The following is a 21,698-nucleotide window of genomic DNA, read 5'->3' as shown; positions in this document are numbered from 1 at the left end:
TGGTTTCAAAGACACGGGTTTTGTATAACTTTTGAACAAAGCCTAGATCTTTGTTCTCCCCCTAAAAAGGTACGTATTTCTCACTCTTACCCCATTGAAGCACTGTGCAATTCAGTGTTCATGTACTGATAAAATCATTTCTCACCTCTTTTTTCATTTATATCAAGAATTTTTCCTTAGAATCACAGCAGAATTTTCATTATGTCATCAAGAGTTAATATTTAGACAAATTTCTATGGTTATCCCCCCAAAATATATTCCTGAAATCAGAAGGCAGTGCATAGAATTCTTTGGGTAAAACGAAGTAATCCGGTAAAGAGATCTTGCCTATACATCTAAATTTGATTTTATAAGATTTCCTGTTTCCAACCAATTCTGCAGAGTGTGTAAATGACATTAAGTGACCCCAACTTTAATCACTCCATCACAAATACCAGTCTGTTCCCCAAACACAACTACCTCTTTACCCATGGGCCTTATTGTAGGCGTTGGACAGACCCCAAAGTCATACACTTTTCATTCTGTTTTTTTTTTTTAATGTTTATTTTTGAGAGAGAGAGAGTGACCGAGTGTGAGTGGGAGAGGTGCAGAGAGAGAGGGAGACACAGAATCCGAAGCAGGCTCCTGGCTCCGAGCTGTCAGCACAGAGCCTGACGCAGGGCTCAAACCCACAAACCGTGAAATCGTGACCTGAGCCGAAGTTGGACGCTTAACTGACTGAACCACCCAGGCGCCCCTCATTCTTTTTCATTTATGGAATTACCACAGATGTACTGCACACAGCAGGTACTCAATAAGTAAGCAAATTATAAGGAAAGGAACATTTTTATAAGAATCCCACTTCAGAGAAAAAATAAGAAGAAAAGCGTGAAACAATCACTATTTCTGACAAAGGTACCACGGCCCCCAGCACTGTACCTTCAGTTCCTGTTTGGGTTCTACATTCTTTATTGTTGTGTAATACACATGGTGGCCATATTGGTAAGCCACCAGGTTCTGCTCCAGGTGATTCTGGGCTGGACGTACGAACATCATCCAGTTACACAGCGTCTCATCAGACAACTCAAACCACAGGTCTTCATGCAAATCCCTGTCTTTTCTGTCCCCTTTCTCAAGAGAAACCTGTAACCAAAGAGAACGTAAAAAGCCACACCAAAAAAACAAAACTTTTAACATGCATTAGTGTAGTAATATACAAAACACTGCTCCTTAAATTAACCATGTATCCTTATTCTTCCTTTTGTATCTAGAAAGATACAGGCACTGTGTCTTGCCAAATGTAAAAGGAAAAGGACATTTTCTGAGAATTACCTGGCAAAATGTTAAAGTTAACAATCTCACTGTAGCTTCAGTTGAGGCTTCATCATTAACTAACACATCAAAAAAATGCTGTAAATAAGCCGGGAAATCAAAGCAAAATACTCTCTAGTTCCTTACAAGTTACTTACTTTAGGGATTCAACTGCATTCACTTCTAATGAGTAGCCTAGGGGCACCTTGGTGGCTCAGTCGGTTAAGCGGTTAAGCTCCCGACTTCAGCTCACGTCATGATTTCAGGGCTTGTGGGTCTAAGCCCCGTGTCAGGCTCTGTGCTGACAGCTCAGAGCCTGGAGCCTGCTTTGGATTCTGTGTCTCCCTCTCTCTCTGCCCCCCTCCCTCCGTTCACGTGCTCTCTCTCTCTCTCTCAAAAATAAATAAACATTTAAAAAAAAATTATGAGTAGCCTAGTGATATGTATTTCTCTTTACAAAGTAACATTCTTTCTTGGAGATCTTGAGCATTCACCAAAGAAAACCTCCCCATGACAACAGCTGATTTCTCAAAAACCACACCCCAAATATTCTCCCTTCCTGCTGCCCTTTCGTGGTTCTCCAGAGTGGCTCTCCAAGAAACAGATAGCGCAGAGGTTGGATACAAGCAAAAGCATCAAATGTGAAGAACAGGGATCAGTATAAATACACTTTAATATTAGGTGAGCCGTTCTTTAACAACAGCTTCAACAGTTCAGACCTGTTTCAGAAACTGAAAAGTAGTCTTCCTATTTTAGGGAAATTGTCCTCTCCCAAAAATAAATATTTAAACAAAAAGAAGAAAGAAAAGGAGATTGGGAGACATGGAGAGACACAGGGATAAGTGCGCGCACAGAGGAAAGGCATGAGGACACAGAGAGAAGGAGGCTGTCTACAAGCCGAGGAGAGAGCCCTCAGAGGAAACCAACCCCACCAGCACCTGCATGTTGGCCTTCCAGCCTCCAGTGCTATGAAAAACAATAAATTTCTGTCCTTGAAACCACCCAGACTGTGGTAGTTGTGACAGCAGCTCCAGCAGACAATGCAGCCCCTGAGAATGGCCACCTCTCAGAATAATCCCAGAGGGGGCTGAAACTGCAATCTCCAATTTATTGGGGAGAGAGAAAATGTTTCCCTTCCAAACAAATTCAGCAGGGAAAGAAAATACTAGCAAACAACTGCTATGGAATTAAGAAAATCAGTAGGAAAACATGTGCCTCTTTAAAAGGTATTAAGAGCAAGAGTGAACTATAATAAAGCAGAAATTACCTTCAGATGAATGTAACAGTCTTTCAGCTCGGACTCCCTGACAAGGGGTCCCTCCACAGGGCCAAACTGGGTGCGCTTGGGAATGCGCCTTTTGGAGAACACCCCTCCAAGGAACCTGTCGATGTAGAGGACCAGGGGGAGGCTCGCTCGCGCTCTAGTGAGCACAGGCCGATTGGGGATTGGATGCAAGGGGCCATGCTTTGGGCACACTGAAGAATGAGCGTTATTACACTCTTCACACCCTGCAAAAGAAAGAAAATCTTAAAGTCAAATTCCTGAACATCACCTGATCTCAAGTAAAAAGTTCTAACCTGAAGCCTGCCCCCCCCCCCAAATCTAAGGTTGCAAGCCAAAATCCAATTAACTCCTACAATTATACTACCCGTTCAATTGTAATATACCAGCTTTCATAGACTGTAGACCAATAAAATCCTGTCCCTTTCCTCTAAAAGCCAGAATTTGCTTGTGCCTATCAAAAATAATACACAGGCAGTGATTTATTTCTCTACTGGAGATTAAGTCACATAGTAGTCCACTAAATTTACAAATCAATTATAACAGTTCTGAAAAGAAAAAAAGAAGAGCTTATTAGGATAAATGCTGCAAAATCTGGTAAGACAAAATAGGTGAATTTTATAGTATGTAAATTATAGCTCAGTGAAGCTATTTAAAAAACCCTGACAATACCATTTAATCAGTTTCCTCAAAGGGAGTCATAGAAGCCTCATTGTCTGGGAATGTCTAACTCAAACAGAGCACGATGCAGAGTTTGAGATTTCAATGCATATTGTGGGAAGATAATGCTAAGATGAATGAATGAATTTAGCATTCCATCCTGCATTCTCTTGAATGATAGTTAGCACAGACCAGACAGGACACATTTCCAGCTCTTTCTAGGAGTGATAACTTTGCACTCAGCATCTACACTCAGTCTCTCTTTCCCAGTGGTACCTATTTGTAAGCTAACTGCCAGCACTAGATATAAATGGCCACAAAACAGAGAAAAGTGCCTGGACTACACAGGCATCCTACTCATGACCCTTAACCACATTTAATTAACCAAACGTCTTTCACCCAACTGCAGCTGTGTGATGACCTAGCTTAAGAAATAGGTACTTTTCAATTCCTACAATTCTCCAATAACAGAGTTACTTTGTATTACTATTTGTAAGATAAAGTAACCTTATGTGTATTTGACTAAGGAGTTGCTTTGAAAACTCAGGAATTCAAGGAAAAACAAAATGAGGAAGTTCTCTATTGCCCATGGAGGTGAGCACTGGCCCCAAGCACACAGACTTTCCCATCACCACACAGAAGGTCCCAGGAAAGAGTTGGCACGTCCACAAAGTTCTGAACAGCCTCAGTAACTCAACTAAATGAGATACGAACTTCGCCATGTAAGCATGAAAATCGATGAAAAGCAGCAATGATTTGGTAGGTGAAAGCAGGAACCCTCCCATTCTCTCCCAAAGCAGACAGTACAGAGAGGCAGTAAGTGTGGCAGTTAACGGGGGTCACACTGGAGCCAGACCACCTGAGCTGCAATCCTGACTCTCAATTAACATCATCTCTGGAAAGCGACCAACCCCATCAAAAGGCTATGGAAAGCATTAAGTAACTCAGAAAATGTACCACCGGTGCCTACAATATAATAGGCATGTTTAAAAGGTTGCTGTGAAGAGAGGCAAGACAGCAAAGCAAACTTGTTGAAGCTGAAGTGGCAGAAAGTTCCAGGACTGGACAAACGTACCCCAGTGGTGTGACAGCTCAAGGGCTGGTCTCAGAGACTTGGGCTCCGAACCCGATCCACCACTCACTCCTGCGTGACGTGAACCACTCACAGAGCAGGCTGCTTAGCTTCTTCTGACCATCGGTTCACTCATCACTAAAATCTGAACCCACGAGAAAGCATCAGCGCCTCCCTCACAAGGCTGCGGCGGAGACTGAGTACGATGGCACACGCAGAGCAGGAAGCACGGCATCTGCACACAGGAAGCCCTCAGCACATGGTAACCATGTTGCTGTGACCACACACACTCCCAAGGAACAGCTCATACTTACATAAGTCATGCGGGTCAAAGGGCCGAGGCGGATCCGGTTCCCAGTCATCCAGGTCTGTGTCTTCACCATCCTCCTCCTCTTCTTCCTCAGTGTCTTCATCCTCATCCTCATCCTCTTCCTCTTTGGCCTCCAGTCTACCCATAGGGTTCTGCAGTGTTGCCAAAGGGTCTGAACCGTCCACACCCTCAATTGAAGGTAACACCTGGTTATGCACCGGTAATGAGGCCTGGACAAAGTTTAGCCATAAAGTTAGCACACATTTGCTTTCACCTGGCTGGTACACACACACACACACACACACACACACACACACACACACACTACGAGGTTCTGGTGGAAGATGTTCATCACATCAGCTCCCTTCAAGACCCTGAAGAAGAAACTATTTCCAGCTCTAGGCTGCCTTCATCTTTGCAATTTCTACCCCACATCTGGGAAAGCTGTTAAGAAAGCCTGGGCACTCCCTGCTTTAGTGCCTGCCCTGTCTCCTCAGAGACTTCAAACCTTTCCATACCTTCTCAGTGTATCCGTGGTGTCATGTCTCAACATCTGAACTCAATTTTGAGTGTGCGTATGTGTGTGTGTGGGGGGGGGGGGGTCTCTCCTGCCTTTTCAGGGTGGACACAACACAGTGTAAGTAATAATTTGACCAATATTCAACCACTTCACTTTTAAAACTAAACACACGGCAGGGGGCGGGGGTGGTGCCTGGGGGCTCAGTCGGTTAAGTGTCCAACCCTTGATTTCAGCTCAGGTCATGATCTCACAGTTCGTGGGTTCAAGCCCAGTGTTGGACTCTGTACTGACAGTGCAGCCACCTTTTTAAGACACCTTAAAAAGTTCCCTACCTAAGTAAGTGTCACGGGGTTATACACTACCCCAGGTTCTTTTATCCAATCTTATTTCCACTGCCCGTACTCAAGTCATGTCACTTTCCTGTTCAATAAATAAAGCAAGTTTTTTAAATGCCTACTCCTTTTTTCTTTATCTTCCCATATGCTGCCGTCCCCGCCCAGAAGGCTCTTCCCCCACCAATCTCCCAAACCCTGTCGTGTTCCAGTTTCTCCATGAACCATCTCTGACCACTCTAGTCCTCCCTGATTCTCCTCTGCTCTGATCCCTGTAGCATTTGGAGTCATGGAATCCCATTCTACAACATCCCTCTGCTCCAACATTTCATCATCTCACCAGACAGGTCAGATCATTTGGAATCATTCAGTGATGGTTCCGTGAGGCCGAGTTCTCCCTGTCTCCATGCAGGAGGCAGCACCTGCACCTTTCCTCTCAAGTAAGACAGAATTGGCGAAGATAAGAGGCTCTGCAAATACTCCAAGACCAAAACCCCTACCTCATTCAAGCATTTTCACATGGCCAAATTTCCAGATCCCTCACCATCCTGTTGTCTTCAAGTATTCATCAATGGAGTCCACATTTTCAAATGAATATGGCTTCAGATTACATTAGCATTGATGACAGCCATTGTTCCACTACTGACCCAGTTTGAACTTGAAAATAACTAAAATCCCTGAGTCCTTTCTTCCTCCCACAGAGTGCTATTAAACCATTTTACTCCTCCTCATGACTTAAATAGCTGATTTTTACTTAAATGGGGGGGGGGGGCAGGCAGATTTTGCATTTATCTCCAGTAATTTCATTTTGTTACTTTTTCTCTTCTTCCAGTCTGCCAAGATCCTTTAGAGTCTTGATTCTGACGCCTCACACATTAGCTATTTCTCATAGCTTTGTATCCAGTGCCAAACACCATCTAGGTTTCAATTAGCGTGCATTTGCATGTGAGTCCTTCTTGCCTCTCCAACTGCACCTCAAGGAAGTAGACCATGGGCTTTGGACTCACACAGACTTGGATTAAAATCCCGGCCCCACTAGTGAGTTAATAAAGCCTCTCTGAACCTCAGTTTCTTTACCTGTCAAATGGACATAGTCATACATGCCTCATTAGTTGTTGTGAGGATAAAATGAAACACTATGTATATGAGGCCAGTAGTAGAGTATCTGGCATTTAGTAACTGCTTGATTTAATAATAATCAACTACTATCACAAGTTCTTTAAGGACTGAGATATCACATACTTCCTCCACAACCTTAAAAGAGCATGTAGCAGGGATTCAATGAAGATTCATTTATAGAAATACATTTGGCCCTTTAGGAAATGACATTAATCTCTTCAGCCACGTAAAGGAACTCTACTGTATTCACAGAAAGTCCTTTTTCAGTAGTGCTTCTTTTTTTTTTTTTTTTTAAGCGAGAGAGAGAGTGTGCGTGAGCAGGGGAGAGGGAAGGGACAAAGGGAGAGAGAGAGAGAGAGAGATAGAGAGGGAGAGAGAGAACATTTAGCAGGTTCCATGCCACAGAGCCCGATGAGGGGCTTGATCCCAAGACCCTGAGATCAATACCTGAGCAGAAATCAAGAGTAGGATGCTCAACCAACTGAGCCACCCAGGTGCTCCTCAGTCGTGCTTCTAAGAACTTCTCAAACTCCATGAAGAAACAGTATTGTCTGTGTTTACAGAATCTGACCTGGACAGCTGTACAGCAGCTTACGATTACTGCCCAATATTTGAAGCACTCAGGCTCCAGAGAGCAGATAAAATCAGTTACCTCAAAATAGCATGAGCATGTTTAAACATGCATTCATTTAACCCAGGAGCCAGACTCGTATATGACATTCCATCTCTGGCTCAGGGCCTTTTAGAAGCTTTTATATGAGAGAACAAAATCCTGGGAGATGCTTCAGCATCACAATAAAAACAGGATAAAACATCCACTGAAGTGAGACTCGTCAAGGAAAAGAACGAGGGACTTCTGGCAATGAAACTGCGTGCGTCACCTCCCCCCGGATCCTCTCCTGATCCTGCAACCAAGCTATTCTTGCTATCTCAGAGTGCGTTTTCCTTATCACCCTTTATTCGAAGCCACTTAAATTTCATGCCAGCGTTAGTGATGAATGTTATCACACACTGAACAAACTAAAGCATATATATCCACCTCTACTCCACATAAATTCTTTATCACGTTGCAGAGCCAACCGAAACGAATGAATTCAGTAACCCAGAGTTATCCCAGTGAAGCTGTGATGCATTTTTTCCCAACAGATGCTGCTAGAGAGACTGTGGTTGGGCAAGGTTACCGCTGGCTTCTGGCCACTGCTGAGAAAGCTGACATTAAAATAGTACCAACAACCTCCTCCTCCCCCGTGCTGGAACACTCCTGAAAGGCTGTAGCGACTAAAAGGCTTGAATCCTTCAGCATTAGCTTGAAGAACTGACGCTAAAGCAGAGGTTGTGTATAGACCAGAATCACGCGAGATACTGTGAGCGTGTCGATGATAATCACTTCTAGGTAACCAGTGTATTTCTAGGTAGCACAGACCTTAATACACAGTGGGCACACCTTACAAATTTGTTTAATTAATAATTCAAAGCCAACTGACATTTCTGGAGAGCTAGGCATGTCTTTAAATTCCTTTGAGGTCGGGTAACACTACCACACAGCTCCTAAGTGACAGAGAGGGAATTCAAATTCAGACTCTGCCCTGCTTTTTCCACTCCGTCACAGTGGCACCTATGTGGTTAAGTCTGTTCAAGGAGGGCACCAGAGGAGGTAAACATCACACACACCTTGAATACCAGAGCAACAAGGTAACCACACCTGCTCCGGAGGCACCAACCAGGCAGTGAGGAGGCAAGCTGTGTGTGCCAAGTTCACTCACAGGAAGTGAGTAAGCAACAAAAATATGTTAATCCTATGCACTTTATCATGCACAACAAAACACAGGACAAGGAAAAAGAATGTGTTCAACTTATGGTACACTTTCTCCTGCCCACTTAATATCAGTCTCCGTAATTATTTCTGAAATTACATAATGCATTTCAGGATACAATGTATCCCAGAAGTGAAATATGAAACTACATTGGACAGCAGCAAACACAACAGAATGCTTCTGGATTCCTACTGAGACCAATTATCATTGTAGCATATTTCCTTCTCAGTGTGTGGGGAGTCACACATGTTCATTTTCAGAAACAAAGGGGAGAGCGTGCTTCTAGGTCTGGAGAGTGCCAGTGTCTTCCTTAAGGACAAGGGATGCACATATATGAAAAAGGCTTCAGATGAATGTTGCCACCACTATAAACAACTGAAAATAGGAAAGTTTTTGCTAAGGGGAGAGGGGAAAAAGCACTCATCCGCTGTGGTAAACTGTCACTCTTAACTTCCTATCTAGAATTTTTCCAGGTCACAGAATGAACTGACCATCTCTAAGGTATTTATTAGCGGCAGAAATAAAAGCCATGCTGGTTGAAAGGAAACTGCAAGAAGGAAAGGTGCTAAGCCAATAGTTACACCACCTCGTAACACCAGGGCTCAGAGAGCTCTCCGACTACAAAACATGAGAGGAGCAGATTGTTTCTGGAGATTAGAGAAAATGAAGGGCTCTTTGAGGTGCCAAGGGCAGCAAAACTTCTAATTAAAACTATGCCTTGATATTAAAACAACAAAATGCCATTTTGCCTATCAGATTGGCAAAATTTGAAAAGAATGCAAATACTCAGTGTAGCAAGGGTGAGTGGAAATAGGTATTCGCACGCATCGTTAGTGGGAAGGTAAATTCTTCAGCATCTGCAAAGCAATTTAGAGAGTCTTATCAAAATAACTTTCCCAAGTGCTCACTTCCGCAGCACATATACAAAATAACTCCCTCTCATCCCCGCAAATAACTTTCCCGTTTATAATAACAATTTTCAATCCCAGACTTTAGCCTCTACTACAAAGCTGTAATCATCAAGACAGCATGGTATTGGCACAAAAACAGACACATAGACCAGTGGAATACAATAGAAACCCCAGAATTAGAACCACAAAAGTATGGCCAACTAATCTTTGACAAAGCAGGAAAGAATATCCAATGGAAAAAAGACAGTCTCTTTAACAAATGGTGCTGGGAGAACTGGACAGCGACATGCAGAAGAATGAAACTAGACCACTTTCTGACACCATTCACAAAAATAAACTCAAAATGGATAAAGGACCTGAATGTGAGACAGGAAACCATCAAAACCCTAGAGGAGAAAGCAGGAAAAAACCTCTCTGACCTCAGCCATAGCAATTTCTTACTTGACACATCCCAAAGGCAATGGAATTAAAAGCAAAAATGAACTATTGGGACCTCATGAAGATAAAAAGCTTCTGCACTGCAAAGGAAACAATCAACAAAACTAAAAGGCAACCAACAGAATGGGAAAAGATATTTGCAAATGACATATCGGACAAAGGGCTAGTATCCAAAATCTATAAAGAACTCACCAAACTCCACACCGAAAAACAAATAACCCAGTGAAGAAATGGGCAGAAAACATGAATAGACACTTCTCTAAAGAAGACATCCGGATGGCCAACAGGCACATGAAAAGATGCTCAACGTCGCTCCTCATCAGGGAAATACAAATCAAAACCACACTGAGATACCACCTCACATCAGTCAGAGTGGCTAAAATGAACAAATCAGGAGACTATAAAGGCTGGAGAGGATGTGGAAAAACGGGAACCCTCTTGTACTGTTGGTGGGAATGCAAACTGGTACAGCCACTCTGGAAAACAGTGTGGAGGTTCCTCCAAAAATTAAAAATAGATCTACCCTATGACCCAGCAATAGCACTGCTAGGAATTTACCCAAGGGATACAGGAATGCTGACGCATAGGGGCACTTGTACCCCAATGTTTATAGCAGTGCTTTCAACAATAGCCAAATTATAGAAAGAGCCTAAATGTCCATCAACTGACAAATGGATAAAGAAATTGTGGTTTATATACACAATGGAATACTACATGGCAATGAGAAAGAATGAAATATGGCCTTTTGTAACAATGTGGATGGAACTGGAGAGTGTTATGCTAAGTGAAATAAGCCACACAGAGAAAGACAGATACCCTATGTTTTCACTCTTATGTGGATCCTGAGAAACTTAACAGAAGACCATGGGGGAGGCGAAGGAAAAAAAAAAAGGTTAGAGAGGGAGGGAGCCAAAACATAAGAGACTCTTAAAAACTGAGAACAAACTGAGGGTTGATGGGGGGTGGGAGGGAGGGAGGGTGGGTGATGGGTATTGAGGAGGGCACCTTTTGGGATAAGCACTGGGTGTTGTATGGAAACCAATTTGACAATAAATTTCATATAAAAAAAGAAAGAAAGAAAGAAAGAAAGAAAGAAAGAAAGAAAGAAAGAAAGAAAGAAAATAATAAATAAAAAATAAATAAATAAAACAATTTTCAACACATCAATTAGCGAGAACAGTATAATAAACCTCATGCACCCATCACTCAGCTTCAACAATTATCAATTGAACGCCAACCTTATTTCAGTTATCCTGCCACTCACTTTCCCCTTCACTAAATTATTTTGAAACAAACTTCTGACATGATACGTTTTCATCTATAAATAAATGGCTTAGTAGATATCTCAAAAAGAAAAGAACTTCTGTATTGTATGCATCATTCCTTAGTAATATCAAATATGTAGCTGGTGTTAGAATTTCCCCAATTGTCTTACACTGCTGCATTTTTTAAAAGTTATTCATTTATTTATTTATTTTGAGAGAGAGAGAAAAAGAGTGGCAGAGAGAGGGAGACAGAGAGAGGGAAAGAGAATCCCAAGCAGGCTCCACTCAGCATGGAGCCCAACTCAGGGCTGGATCCCATAACCATGAGATCATGACCTGAGCCAATAACAAGACACCGTGGGGTGCCTAGGTGGCTCAGTTAGTTAGGCATTCGACTTTGGCTAAGGTCATGATCTAGCGGCTTGTGAGTTTGAGCCCCGCATTGGGCTCTATGCTGACAACTCAGAGCCTGGAGCCAGCTTCGGATTCTGTGTGTGTCTCTCTCTGTCTCTCTCCTGCTCATGCTCTCTCTCTCTCAAAAATAAATTTTAAAAATTTAAAAAAAAAAAAAAAAAAGAGTCAGACGCCAAACTGACTGAGCCACTCAGGTGCCCCTCATGCTGCTGTTTTTGAACAGTTGGTTTGTTCAAATCAGGACTCAAGGTCCACATATCACATGTGATGGATATGTCTGTGAAGACTCCTTGAATGTGTAAATTCCTGTTCCTCTTCTTTTCCTTCACAATTTACATGTGGAAGAAAATAGGCCATTTGTCCAAAGATCTTCCCACAGTCCAACTACACTGACTGCATCCTTTTGTGTCTTTTACTTGTTCCATTTTGTCTACGGTGCTTCCTCTAAGCTGAAAGTAGAATCTGGAGATGTAATGAGATTCAGGTGTTCGGTGTTGGGGGAGGAACACTTCATATGTTGTAAAATGCAATAGGAGGTACACAACACCAGGAGGCCTATAATGAATGGTTCTCTCTTCTCAGTGATATTAACTACGTCCAGAGGGTTAGGTCGAGCCATCCATTATAAAGTGCCTCATCAGCTTTTTCCTGATGCTTTCAGACTATTGTTGATGATCATTGCCTAGATCCCCATTTCATTAGGAAATGAAAAATGGTGATATTCCAAGCCAATCACCCTCTCTTTATTTATTAGTTGGAATGCTCCTATAAAGAAATTTCCCTCAAGTAATTATTTACCTGAGTGCATTCAGAGAGAAAGGCTGGATTCCTTTCCAACATTTACCAGTTTTTCAAATAATGTGGTCGTCCCCAACATCCTCAAAGAGTGACCAATGAGTTATTTCTTTTACTATTTAATGACCTTACAGATTTGAAATACATTTGATGTATTTCAATCTATTGTTGATGCTTTCCTTTTTTGACAGGTCAAATGTCCCATTTTGACATTTTCAAGCTGGATTGTGAGTTCTTTCCACAGGACCCCAGAAGTTTTCACTACCTTCCTTGCATTCTGACAAGACACTTGAGGCACATCTTGTATATTTCCTGTCCCAGAGCTTGAATCTGCCATTTCCCTTTTATTGGAAAATTGTATTAGAGACCACACTGGCTCATTGTTACTGGATTGATGACTCGGGCTAAACCTTTTCAGTGGTCCAAACTAGAAAACATGTGTTTTAAGAGAAAACACATTATGAGTTTACACAGACATTCTAATTCAGATTTAGCATTCTTGGATTTTATTTAACTTGTTTGATTTTTACATCTGTATCTTTTTTTCACTTTTACAAAAAATCTTGGCTCTTAAATAACTTTAAATATGAATACCTCTAGTCTCTATCATTTCTCTTTGGGGAATTTATTCTAAGGAAATAAGTGGATATGATATCTATGGCAATGTTCTATATAGTAGCAAAAAAAGAAAATAACTTACATATAAAACAATAAACAGAGAATATAAATAATAAAATGCTATACAGGGGCACCTGGGTGGTTCAGTCAGTTGAACACCTGACTTTGGCTCAGGCCATGATTTCATGGTTCATGAGTTCAAGCCCAACATCCAGCTCACTGCTGTCAGCACAGAGCCTGCTTCAGATCATCTGTCCCCCTCTCTCTCTCTGCCTATCCCCCACTTATGCTCTCTCTCTCTCTCTCCAAATATTAAACATTAAAACATTAAACAAACATTAAAATACATATATATATATATATATATATATATATATATATATATACACACACACACACATGCTATATAGTCAATAATGACAATGTAGCTTTTCAGGATGCTATTAAAAGAAGAAAATCAAGATGAAAGCTACTTCTGTTTTTGCTTCTTTTTTAAAAAAATTAGCTGTAATTGACATATAACATTATATTAGTTTCAGGTATACAACATAATGATTTGATATTTGAAAGTCATTTTAAAAGAAAAAAATCGAATACTCTAGTTGAAAACACCATCGACTACTGAATAAATATGCAAAATCCAAACAAAATATTAGCAAACCAAATTCAGACATATATGAAAAGGATCAAGTAGAGTTTATTCCAGAGTGCAAGTCTGGCTTAATTTGTAAACATCAATTAATATAATTCACCATATTAACAGAAAAGAGGAGAAAAATGTCAACAGATTCAGAAAAAGCATTTGAGAAAAGTCAACATCCATAGGGGCGCCTGGGTGGCTCAGTCTGCTAAGCATGTAACTACTGATTTTGGCTCAGGTCATGACCTCATGGTTCCTGAGATCCCTGCCACGCCAGGCATGGAGCCTGCTTGGGATTCTCTCTCCCTCTCTCTAAGCCTATTATGTGCTCTCTCTCAAAATAAATAAATAGACATTTAAATATATATATTTTAAAAATCCTACATTAAACAGCATTTTTAATAGTGAAAATTTTTCCTTTGAGACCAGGAAGGAAAAAAAAGAAACCTACTAGCACCACTTCTGTTCAACAATGTATTAGAGATCCCAGCCAATAGATGAAAAGGGGAACAAAAAAGAAATAAAATTAAAAGATATAAGGTTTAGAAAGTATCGGAAAGAAAGAAAAGTGTCAGTATTCACAGACAACATGACTGTTTGTTAAGAAAATCCAAAATAAAAGTTAGAAAATGAAAACTGTAGAGGCGCTTGGGTGGTTCCTTCGGTTAAGTGCCCGACTTTGGCTCAGGTCATGATCTCTTGGTCCGTGAGTTTGAGCCCAACATCAGGCTCTGTGCTGACAGGTCAGAGCCTAGAGCCTGCTTTGGATTCTGTGTCTCCCTCTTTCTCTGCCCCTCCCCCTGCTCATACTCTGTCTCTGTCTCTCCCTCTCTCAAAAATAAACAAACATTTAAAAAAATGAAAACTTTAAAAATTATACCACTTATAATATCATCAAACACACCAAATATCCAGGAATAAGTCCACTGAAGGATGTGTAAGATTCACTACTCAGAAGATAGTTTTTTAACTTTTATTTTAAACTTAGGGATATATCATGTCCACAGATTGGAGGATTCAAAACTGTAAAGATGTCAATTCTTCACAAACTGATTCATAGATACAATGAAATTCCAAGCGAAATAAATCCTGCAGGACTTTTGTGGACACTTCCAGTTTGATTCCAACATGCATGTGGAAAAGGGGCCAAGAAACTCTTGAAGAACAAAGTGGAGAAAGGATCACACTCTGGAATATATATTGTGGTATATTCATAAAACCGAATACTAGATGGCAATAAAACAAGAAGGAAACAAAACCCCACAGCTTCAACACAACAACAACACAACAACACAAACGGATCTCTGGGGGCTTATGCTGAACAAGAGAAGCCACAAAGAAAGGAAATGATACTAAATAGTTCCATTTATATACAGTTCAAAACCATGGAATATTAATCTCCGATGTTAGCAAGCAGGAGAGTAGTTACTTTGAGGAGGAAGGAACAAGAAGTGATTAGGAGGAAGCATGAGGTTGGCTTTCAGGAGCTGGGAATGTTCTATATATCTGTGTGTTGGTTATACTGCATGCTTACTTCACAATATATCAGTGTGCTATATGCTTACAATCTTTTGTGCTTTTCTAGATGTATGTTGTAAGTTCATTAAAAAGTGAAAAACACACACACGGTGGACACAAAGGAAACTACACAATAACATGGAAGAGAACAGATATAAAAATGATTATAGAGAATAGATTAGGTACAGAACTAGAAGAAGAGTCAATATACTTGTGACTGATGTTCCTGAAAAGTAAACATATCAAATGAAACTGAAAAGATTTTCAAAAGTCTGATAAATGAAAACGCTCCTGAAATAGTCTTAACCTATACATCTCAAGGACATACACTGTATAGGGAAATTCTGATTCATATGCTGGCGAAGTCATTAGACTTCCAAGGAAAACTTCAAGGATAAAGTATCAGATAGGCATGAAGACAGAGAAGGAATGAGGAAAATAATCAAAATTAGACTCAAGATTTCTACAGATTGAAATGCCAGTAGAGAATGCAGCTAAACTCTAAATAACTGTGGTTAGTGAGCAGGACATAAATATATGAGTCACAATAATAATGCACCTGACACAGAACAGTGGTGAGGACACTGGGAGGAAGTGTCAGCGTCAGTGATGCTCTTATCACAGCAGGAGCCAAGGACAACACAGGACTAGAGCTCAAGTGCAGTCCAGGAGAACATGATGACTCCAACCTCCTTTACTTTCACCTCAGTTTTGTTTTCTTCTGCTCAAGTCAATTTAAGTTTAAAGCATTTAGATTCTTAACAGCATTAGGGCACAATGCCATTTGTCCCCCCCCCCCCCCATGCCTGTTTATCTATTTGTATGTCTAGAAGGATGTCTGGAATAATAGTCACCAAATATTAAGTTAATGAGGATGTTTCTGGACAGAATTTGTTTTTTTTTTTTTTATGTACTTCTTTTTTTTTTGTTTTTGTTTTTTGTATTGCTTCAATATTTTATGAAAAAAAAATCATTACCCCAAAATTGAGTAAATGAACTAATCACCTAGGAAAGACAAAAATTTTTTTTTCTGCCAAGTTGTCAAAACTAATTAAATCTAGCCTTTGCTTGCTTGATGGAATCAATAAATACAGAAAAGGATATGATTTGTCAAGAATATACCTAATTATTTTAAAACTATTAAAATAAAATAACTCTGCTATGGACTGTGTCTCCCCAAAATTTGTATGTTGAAAGCTAATCCCACACCTGAAACTAATATAACACTGTATATTAGCTACACAGGGAATAAAAATAAAGAAAGCTAATCCTTAACGTAATGATATTAGGAGGTGGGGCCTCTGAGAGGTGATTAGGTATTGAAGGTAGAGCCCTCGTGAACGGGCATCCCCAGACACCTGGAGACTTCTTAGCCTCCAAAACTGTGAGAAATAAATTTGTGTTGTTTATAAGCCACCCAGTGTATCATATTGTATTTCAGCAGCCTCAACAGATTAAGACAAATTCTCATTCAAGTTCACAGACACCACAAAATTGCAGATTATTATCAATCAGGAATAAATTCAACTATAACTTAAATGACAAAGACTCCTAAGAATTCTCTCTAGATTTCATAAATAACATTAACAAAACTACTGTTCATATTTCAAATGGAAGTATCTGAATCATCTACTAAAAGAATTTAAATGCACAAAGTGCTTACTAATGGGAATTTACTTCATAATCACTCATGACACTCAGTAGTACCGCTAAGTAACAGTCACGCTAGCCAACATGGAAATAAAACCATTTGGATCCATCGCTCCTTTACAGTAAGACTGAGGGGTATCTAGCTTCTATACCTTCTTTACCAGTTTCACAATCTGGAGGAAAATAAGGAAGAAATCCCTCAAAGTAAAATAGAACATACTAGAAATATGGATAAAAGGGGAAAAAAACATTTTAAAAGAAAACCAAGAAGGATCTCAATTTTTCAGAAGCTAGGATAAGAAAGGGTGCTATCAAATTTACATATAGAAATGTTTTCCCTAATATTTAAAAATAGGAAAAGTACCAAAATGTTTCCAAATTTCCAAAAAGAGACATTTTTTAACTCAGGATTATTCTTTGGAACTTGAATCAATATCTTATTGATAGACTTAATTTTCACATTTTCCTGATGAATCATTTTCTTATTACCAGACTATTTCAATATGTACTGATTGGAATGTGTTCGGGCTATGTTTTGCTTTGTTTTCATCAAAGGAAGTAGAGACCATTTGTAACACATAAGAAATAGACAACCAGAGAATGCACAGCATAGGGTGGGGGAGGGGGGCACATTCCAGGGAACAGTAAACAATAAAAAGGCAAAAAAAAACAACTCATTACCTGCTGAGCTGTAGCATCCTGCTGGACATAAGCTACCTGCCCTGGGTCTGTAAACAGAGTCTAGGCAAAAAACAAAACAAAACAAAAAACATATCAATAAATCTTTAGACAGCTTGCCTGCACAGGAAAAATTCTTGACAGGCTTTGTTCCCATGTAGCTAGTAATAATCCTTCATTAATAAAGAAGATAAAGATAGTAATCGTACTTTTAGCTAAAGCCTTTCATTCAGAGGGCTCCAAAGAGATTGTATAAGTTAACCATCTCAACTAGCTAACATACTGGACAATTTTACTCTTAAGCAAAATCTCTCTTGAGGTTGAATGTCAGCACTAATTAAAAGGGTATGTCACAGAAACGTAAAAGACATGGCATGAACAAGGGTGCATACGTTCACACATGACACTATACATCACAGGAGGAGACTCGTGATTAAGGGAAAATGGATAGAGACACAGACACACAGAAAACTAGTATATACACAAGGATATCTTTCAAACACAATGCATGCTCATTAGCAAAAAAGAACGAGAAGGAAAATAAGTTGAATTTAATGTTCCACAGATTCATCCCTGGATAAAGCCAGTAAAATCATAATTTTGAAAAGTTCTCATTATAAACACATAATAATTTGGGTCATGATACAACAAAGCTAACTAGAGAAGGAAAATCTTCAAAGTTATTTTAGCCAGGGCACCACAAAAAATCACCAATCCAGAAAAGTTTTCTTTCCTCTAATTTGTTCAAGCCTTTAGCAAACCTAGGGGAATAAGAACTGTAGTTGAGTTTTGATTCCAGAGGTACACATAGGAGAATTTCAGCCAGTTGTAAGATTTCTTAGACTTGATATTTAAAACTTATCGTTAAGTCAGGGGGGCACCAGCCTGGCTCAGTCAGAAAAACAGGTGACTCTTGATCTCAGGGTTGTGAGTTCAAGCCCCACCTTGGGTGTAGAGATTACTAAATTTAAATAAACTGAAAAAAATTATCATAAGTCAAACATCTAATTTTTCTAGTAAGTCAGACATTTGTACTTCTCTTCATAATCAGACATTTAGTAACATAGTAATAAACTAAAGTTGGGCTCTTTACATAAACTATATGACCTTATTTTAACATAGTTATGTGACTAAAATGCAGCAGAAGCATTCTGAAAGTACCATCTGACTATTAGGTGATTTCACCTTCATATAAATTTGAAAGGTATTAATTAGGTGGGCCCTATTTCTTCTTGAGAGTGACTAGAGTCTCTTGATTAAATATTGGATGAGGGTAAATTTTTATTACCAGGATTCTACTATAAAAGTATGGAACTTTTTTGTAAATACATTTAGAAGTGCTCTGTGCATTCTAAAGTGGTAACATACAAACTAACAATTAAATATTTGTGGGGGTTTGGGGGTTTTTTTGTTGTTTTTTTTTTAAGATTCTATTTTCAAGTAATCTCTATACCCATCATGGGGCTCTAACTCACAATCCCAAGATCAAGAGTCACATGCTTTTCCAGCTGAGCCAGCCAGGTGCCCACCCGTGTATATATATGTGTCATGCATTTGGAAACTAACACCCCAAGTCACTGAGAAAAAAATGAAATAAAAGTAATTCTAATTTGCAGCATTTACCTTTGCTTCCATCGCAGTTCTACAAATCAGTAAATTAATAAATAGTAGTTAATAAGCTAGTAGGACTTTTTGCTTACATATTTAACTGAAATAGTCTGTATGGTTTTCACTGATCTGTCTTTGATTAAGCTATACGAAACTAAATGCCATTTTTGACCTGGTTCTTGATACAAAGAAAAGTAACAAGTTGAGAGTCAATAGTGACTGGGACAAGAACTCATGGGAAGGCAGTGCTCTAACTCATCACATTTAATTTAAATAAACAAAGCACATCTTCCTCTGCCAAGATAGTTATAAGCTCCCGAAGAGCACAAATCTTATCTGAAGCATATCATACATCACCACACCTAGCACAGTGACTGGCAGAGAATGAACACAGAAGTCACTGGTGAGTTAACCAATTAACAAACGAACTACAAACAATAATCCTTCACATGCCTGTGCAGCTTCCACAGGATGGATGTACACCAGCGTATGCTCAGGACCGTCCACTGAAGCGTAGGAGGCACCATCTGCCGTGTATACCACCTGCTGGGGTGGACGAACCTGGTCATCAGTGTAGACAATCTGAGCCACAGTTCCAGCGTCAGGAACAAAGTGCACCTGGGGCAAAAAGCAGCAAGTAGGTAGAAAGTGTCCTTGTAGAACAAAACCAATCTCACAAAGCTGTATGGCTGACCAAGCACAGTACACGGTTGTATTTCTAAAACATCCCCAATGAAAGAAGAATTGATACACCTTCATCTACACTATTAGTGACTTGGAGACAGGATCCAATGACCTTGTTGTCAGATCATTTACTGCTTTATATTAAGCAACTGATATAAATCTCTCTTTGCCTCGAATGTCCAATGCAGACATCTCTTTTGGGGAGTCCTGAGGGGGCAGTTAGCTAAACCTGGAAATGTGACTGAAGATTCCTGGTTGTCGATATGACCAAAATACAAAATACAAATTATTCTGTAATATAAAAAAATGTCAACTCAAAAGCCAATGGCTCTCAACACATCATAAATATCATGCTTTATAACTAACAGTGCCTTTCGGGAGACACATTAACACAAGGTCACTTTCTTTCCTACATGTTTTTTCACAATCCAAGTCTATATGGACACATGTCAGTGACCGTTTGCTACATCAGTGAGTGTAACTGAACTCTTCCTTGCCAGTAAGGAAATTCTAATCAAGCACTTTCAAGGGGTTTTGGAAAACTACTGCAGTTATCACCAAGGTAAGTAATTTTCTATCTACCAAGAACTAAAGCAGAAACTGAATTCTATAAAATGCTTTCTGAGTAGTCAGCTTTGGAGGTTTGAATTCTTGAAGGCTGGAGCTTGGCACATAGCCTGATGCCTGATATTGAAGGTATGGAAGCAGATGGCCAAGTACACATTTTGGGAGAGAAATAATTTATGTGCTGATACTGAAGTTAGGTTGGGATCTTTACTCTTATATCATCTTGGCTTCAGAACTAACTTGTTTTCTTCCAGTGTTCTCCAGTGGAGAATAGTAGATTCCAAAGATGAAATAAGCAAATCTAATCCCCAGAAAGAAACCTGGGGACCAAACAGAATCAAACCATCAGAGAAATAAAACAAACCTCCACTTCTATACTCAGTGATTAGTCCAGTTTCTACACAAATTTGATTGTCTATGAAGATATAATTTGTCTATTGGAAGAATTAAGCTTATAACATATTTGCAGTTTTAAGTGCTACATGATAATTTTGTGACTTTAGATTTGTTCATTAACATCAAAACTTGGTCTCCATCACTCAGCACTTTGCTAAATCAGAGTTCTTGGCTAGGAAAAGAATCAACTGAGAAGGGGGACTTCAATGAGGGGTGTTGAGCTCTACTATCTGGTTACCTACAAATGGGGACCCTGTTTCTGAATGGACTACGTTTTTGTTTATAAACAAAATACACCAAAATGCATAGCTACATGAAAGTTGTCTTCAAAATGTTTTCTATGAGAAGCAGCACAGTTTTCTCAGCTATTCCACTAGAAGCATCACTAGAACGTTTTTTTGTTTGTTTGTTTGTTTGTTTTTAAGTATTGAAGATCAACTTTATTTATTGTAACATTTGTCATACTACTTAAGCTAAATGAAATGTGTATATTTAAGGATCTCAATGTTAACTGCCTGATTTTGATTATAATACTAAGGTTATGTAATTTAACAAAACACTGAATTAAAATTGCATATTTATTACAATGCTTAAAAATCAAGTTTTATACTTTGGCCACGTGTGGTTCCATATGACTGCTGACTGTTCCCAAAATTCAAATCCACACCAAAAAAGCAGACATTTGCCTTTGCTAAGAATATTCAAAAGAACATGCAGCTGGCTATGATCACAGTCCAAAAGGCAGTGATCATCCATTATGGCCACATTTTAGTAAGTGACTAACCTCGAAAGAGGTTGACTCAATGGGACCACTTTCAATTAGACCTTTACATTCTGAATTTGAAAGAAAAGAAAAAGCCACTCTACAGACATACTTTGTGCTTCATTACACGTGAAGAATCAAAACCCTATAGGAGATAACATAAAAGAAACACACTACAGTTGGAGGCTTTCAGTGCCAATAACATAAAATACAACAGTGAAACAAAGTATGACGATAAGTTGCAGAAATGGCAGAGAAGCCTGTGGGGGGGGTCACAGAGCTCCTCTAAATCATAGTGACTCACACTGATGGAGCATTCAAAGTGATAAAACCCTCCTTATTCCTCCTGTGCAA

At 39.6% G+C, this 21,698-nt stretch overlaps 1 protein-coding gene across 3 annotated transcripts in view; it reads right to left on the bottom strand.

The window, feature by feature from the left end:
• PRDM10 (PR/SET domain 10) overlaps positions 1-21,698 on the bottom strand; it is a 100,942-nt gene that overhangs the window by 43,329 nt on the left and 35,915 nt on the right. For all 3 annotated transcript variants that reach the window (XM_053900258.1, XM_053900260.1, XM_053900259.1), the window contains exons 3-7: positions 19,388-19,552; positions 17,330-17,389; positions 4,619-4,844; positions 2,558-2,799; positions 919-1,122 (exon numbers count right to left, since the gene is read on the bottom strand). In XM_053900258.1, coding sequence (XP_053756233.1) covers positions 919-1,122; positions 2,558-2,799; positions 4,619-4,844; positions 17,330-17,389; positions 19,388-19,552 — 897 coding nt within the window. The remainder of the gene's footprint in view (positions 1-918; positions 1,123-2,557; positions 2,800-4,618; positions 4,845-17,329; positions 17,390-19,387; positions 19,553-21,698) is intronic.

The sequence above is a fragment of the Panthera pardus genome, unplaced genomic scaffold (genome assembly GCF_024362965.1).
Source record: "Panthera pardus isolate Hobbes unplaced genomic scaffold, ASM2436296v1 HiC_scaffold_12, whole genome shotgun sequence".
NCBI lineage: Eukaryota > Metazoa > Chordata > Mammalia > Carnivora > Felidae > Panthera > Panthera pardus.
This window is presented reverse-complemented; position numbering and strand designations above follow the sequence as displayed.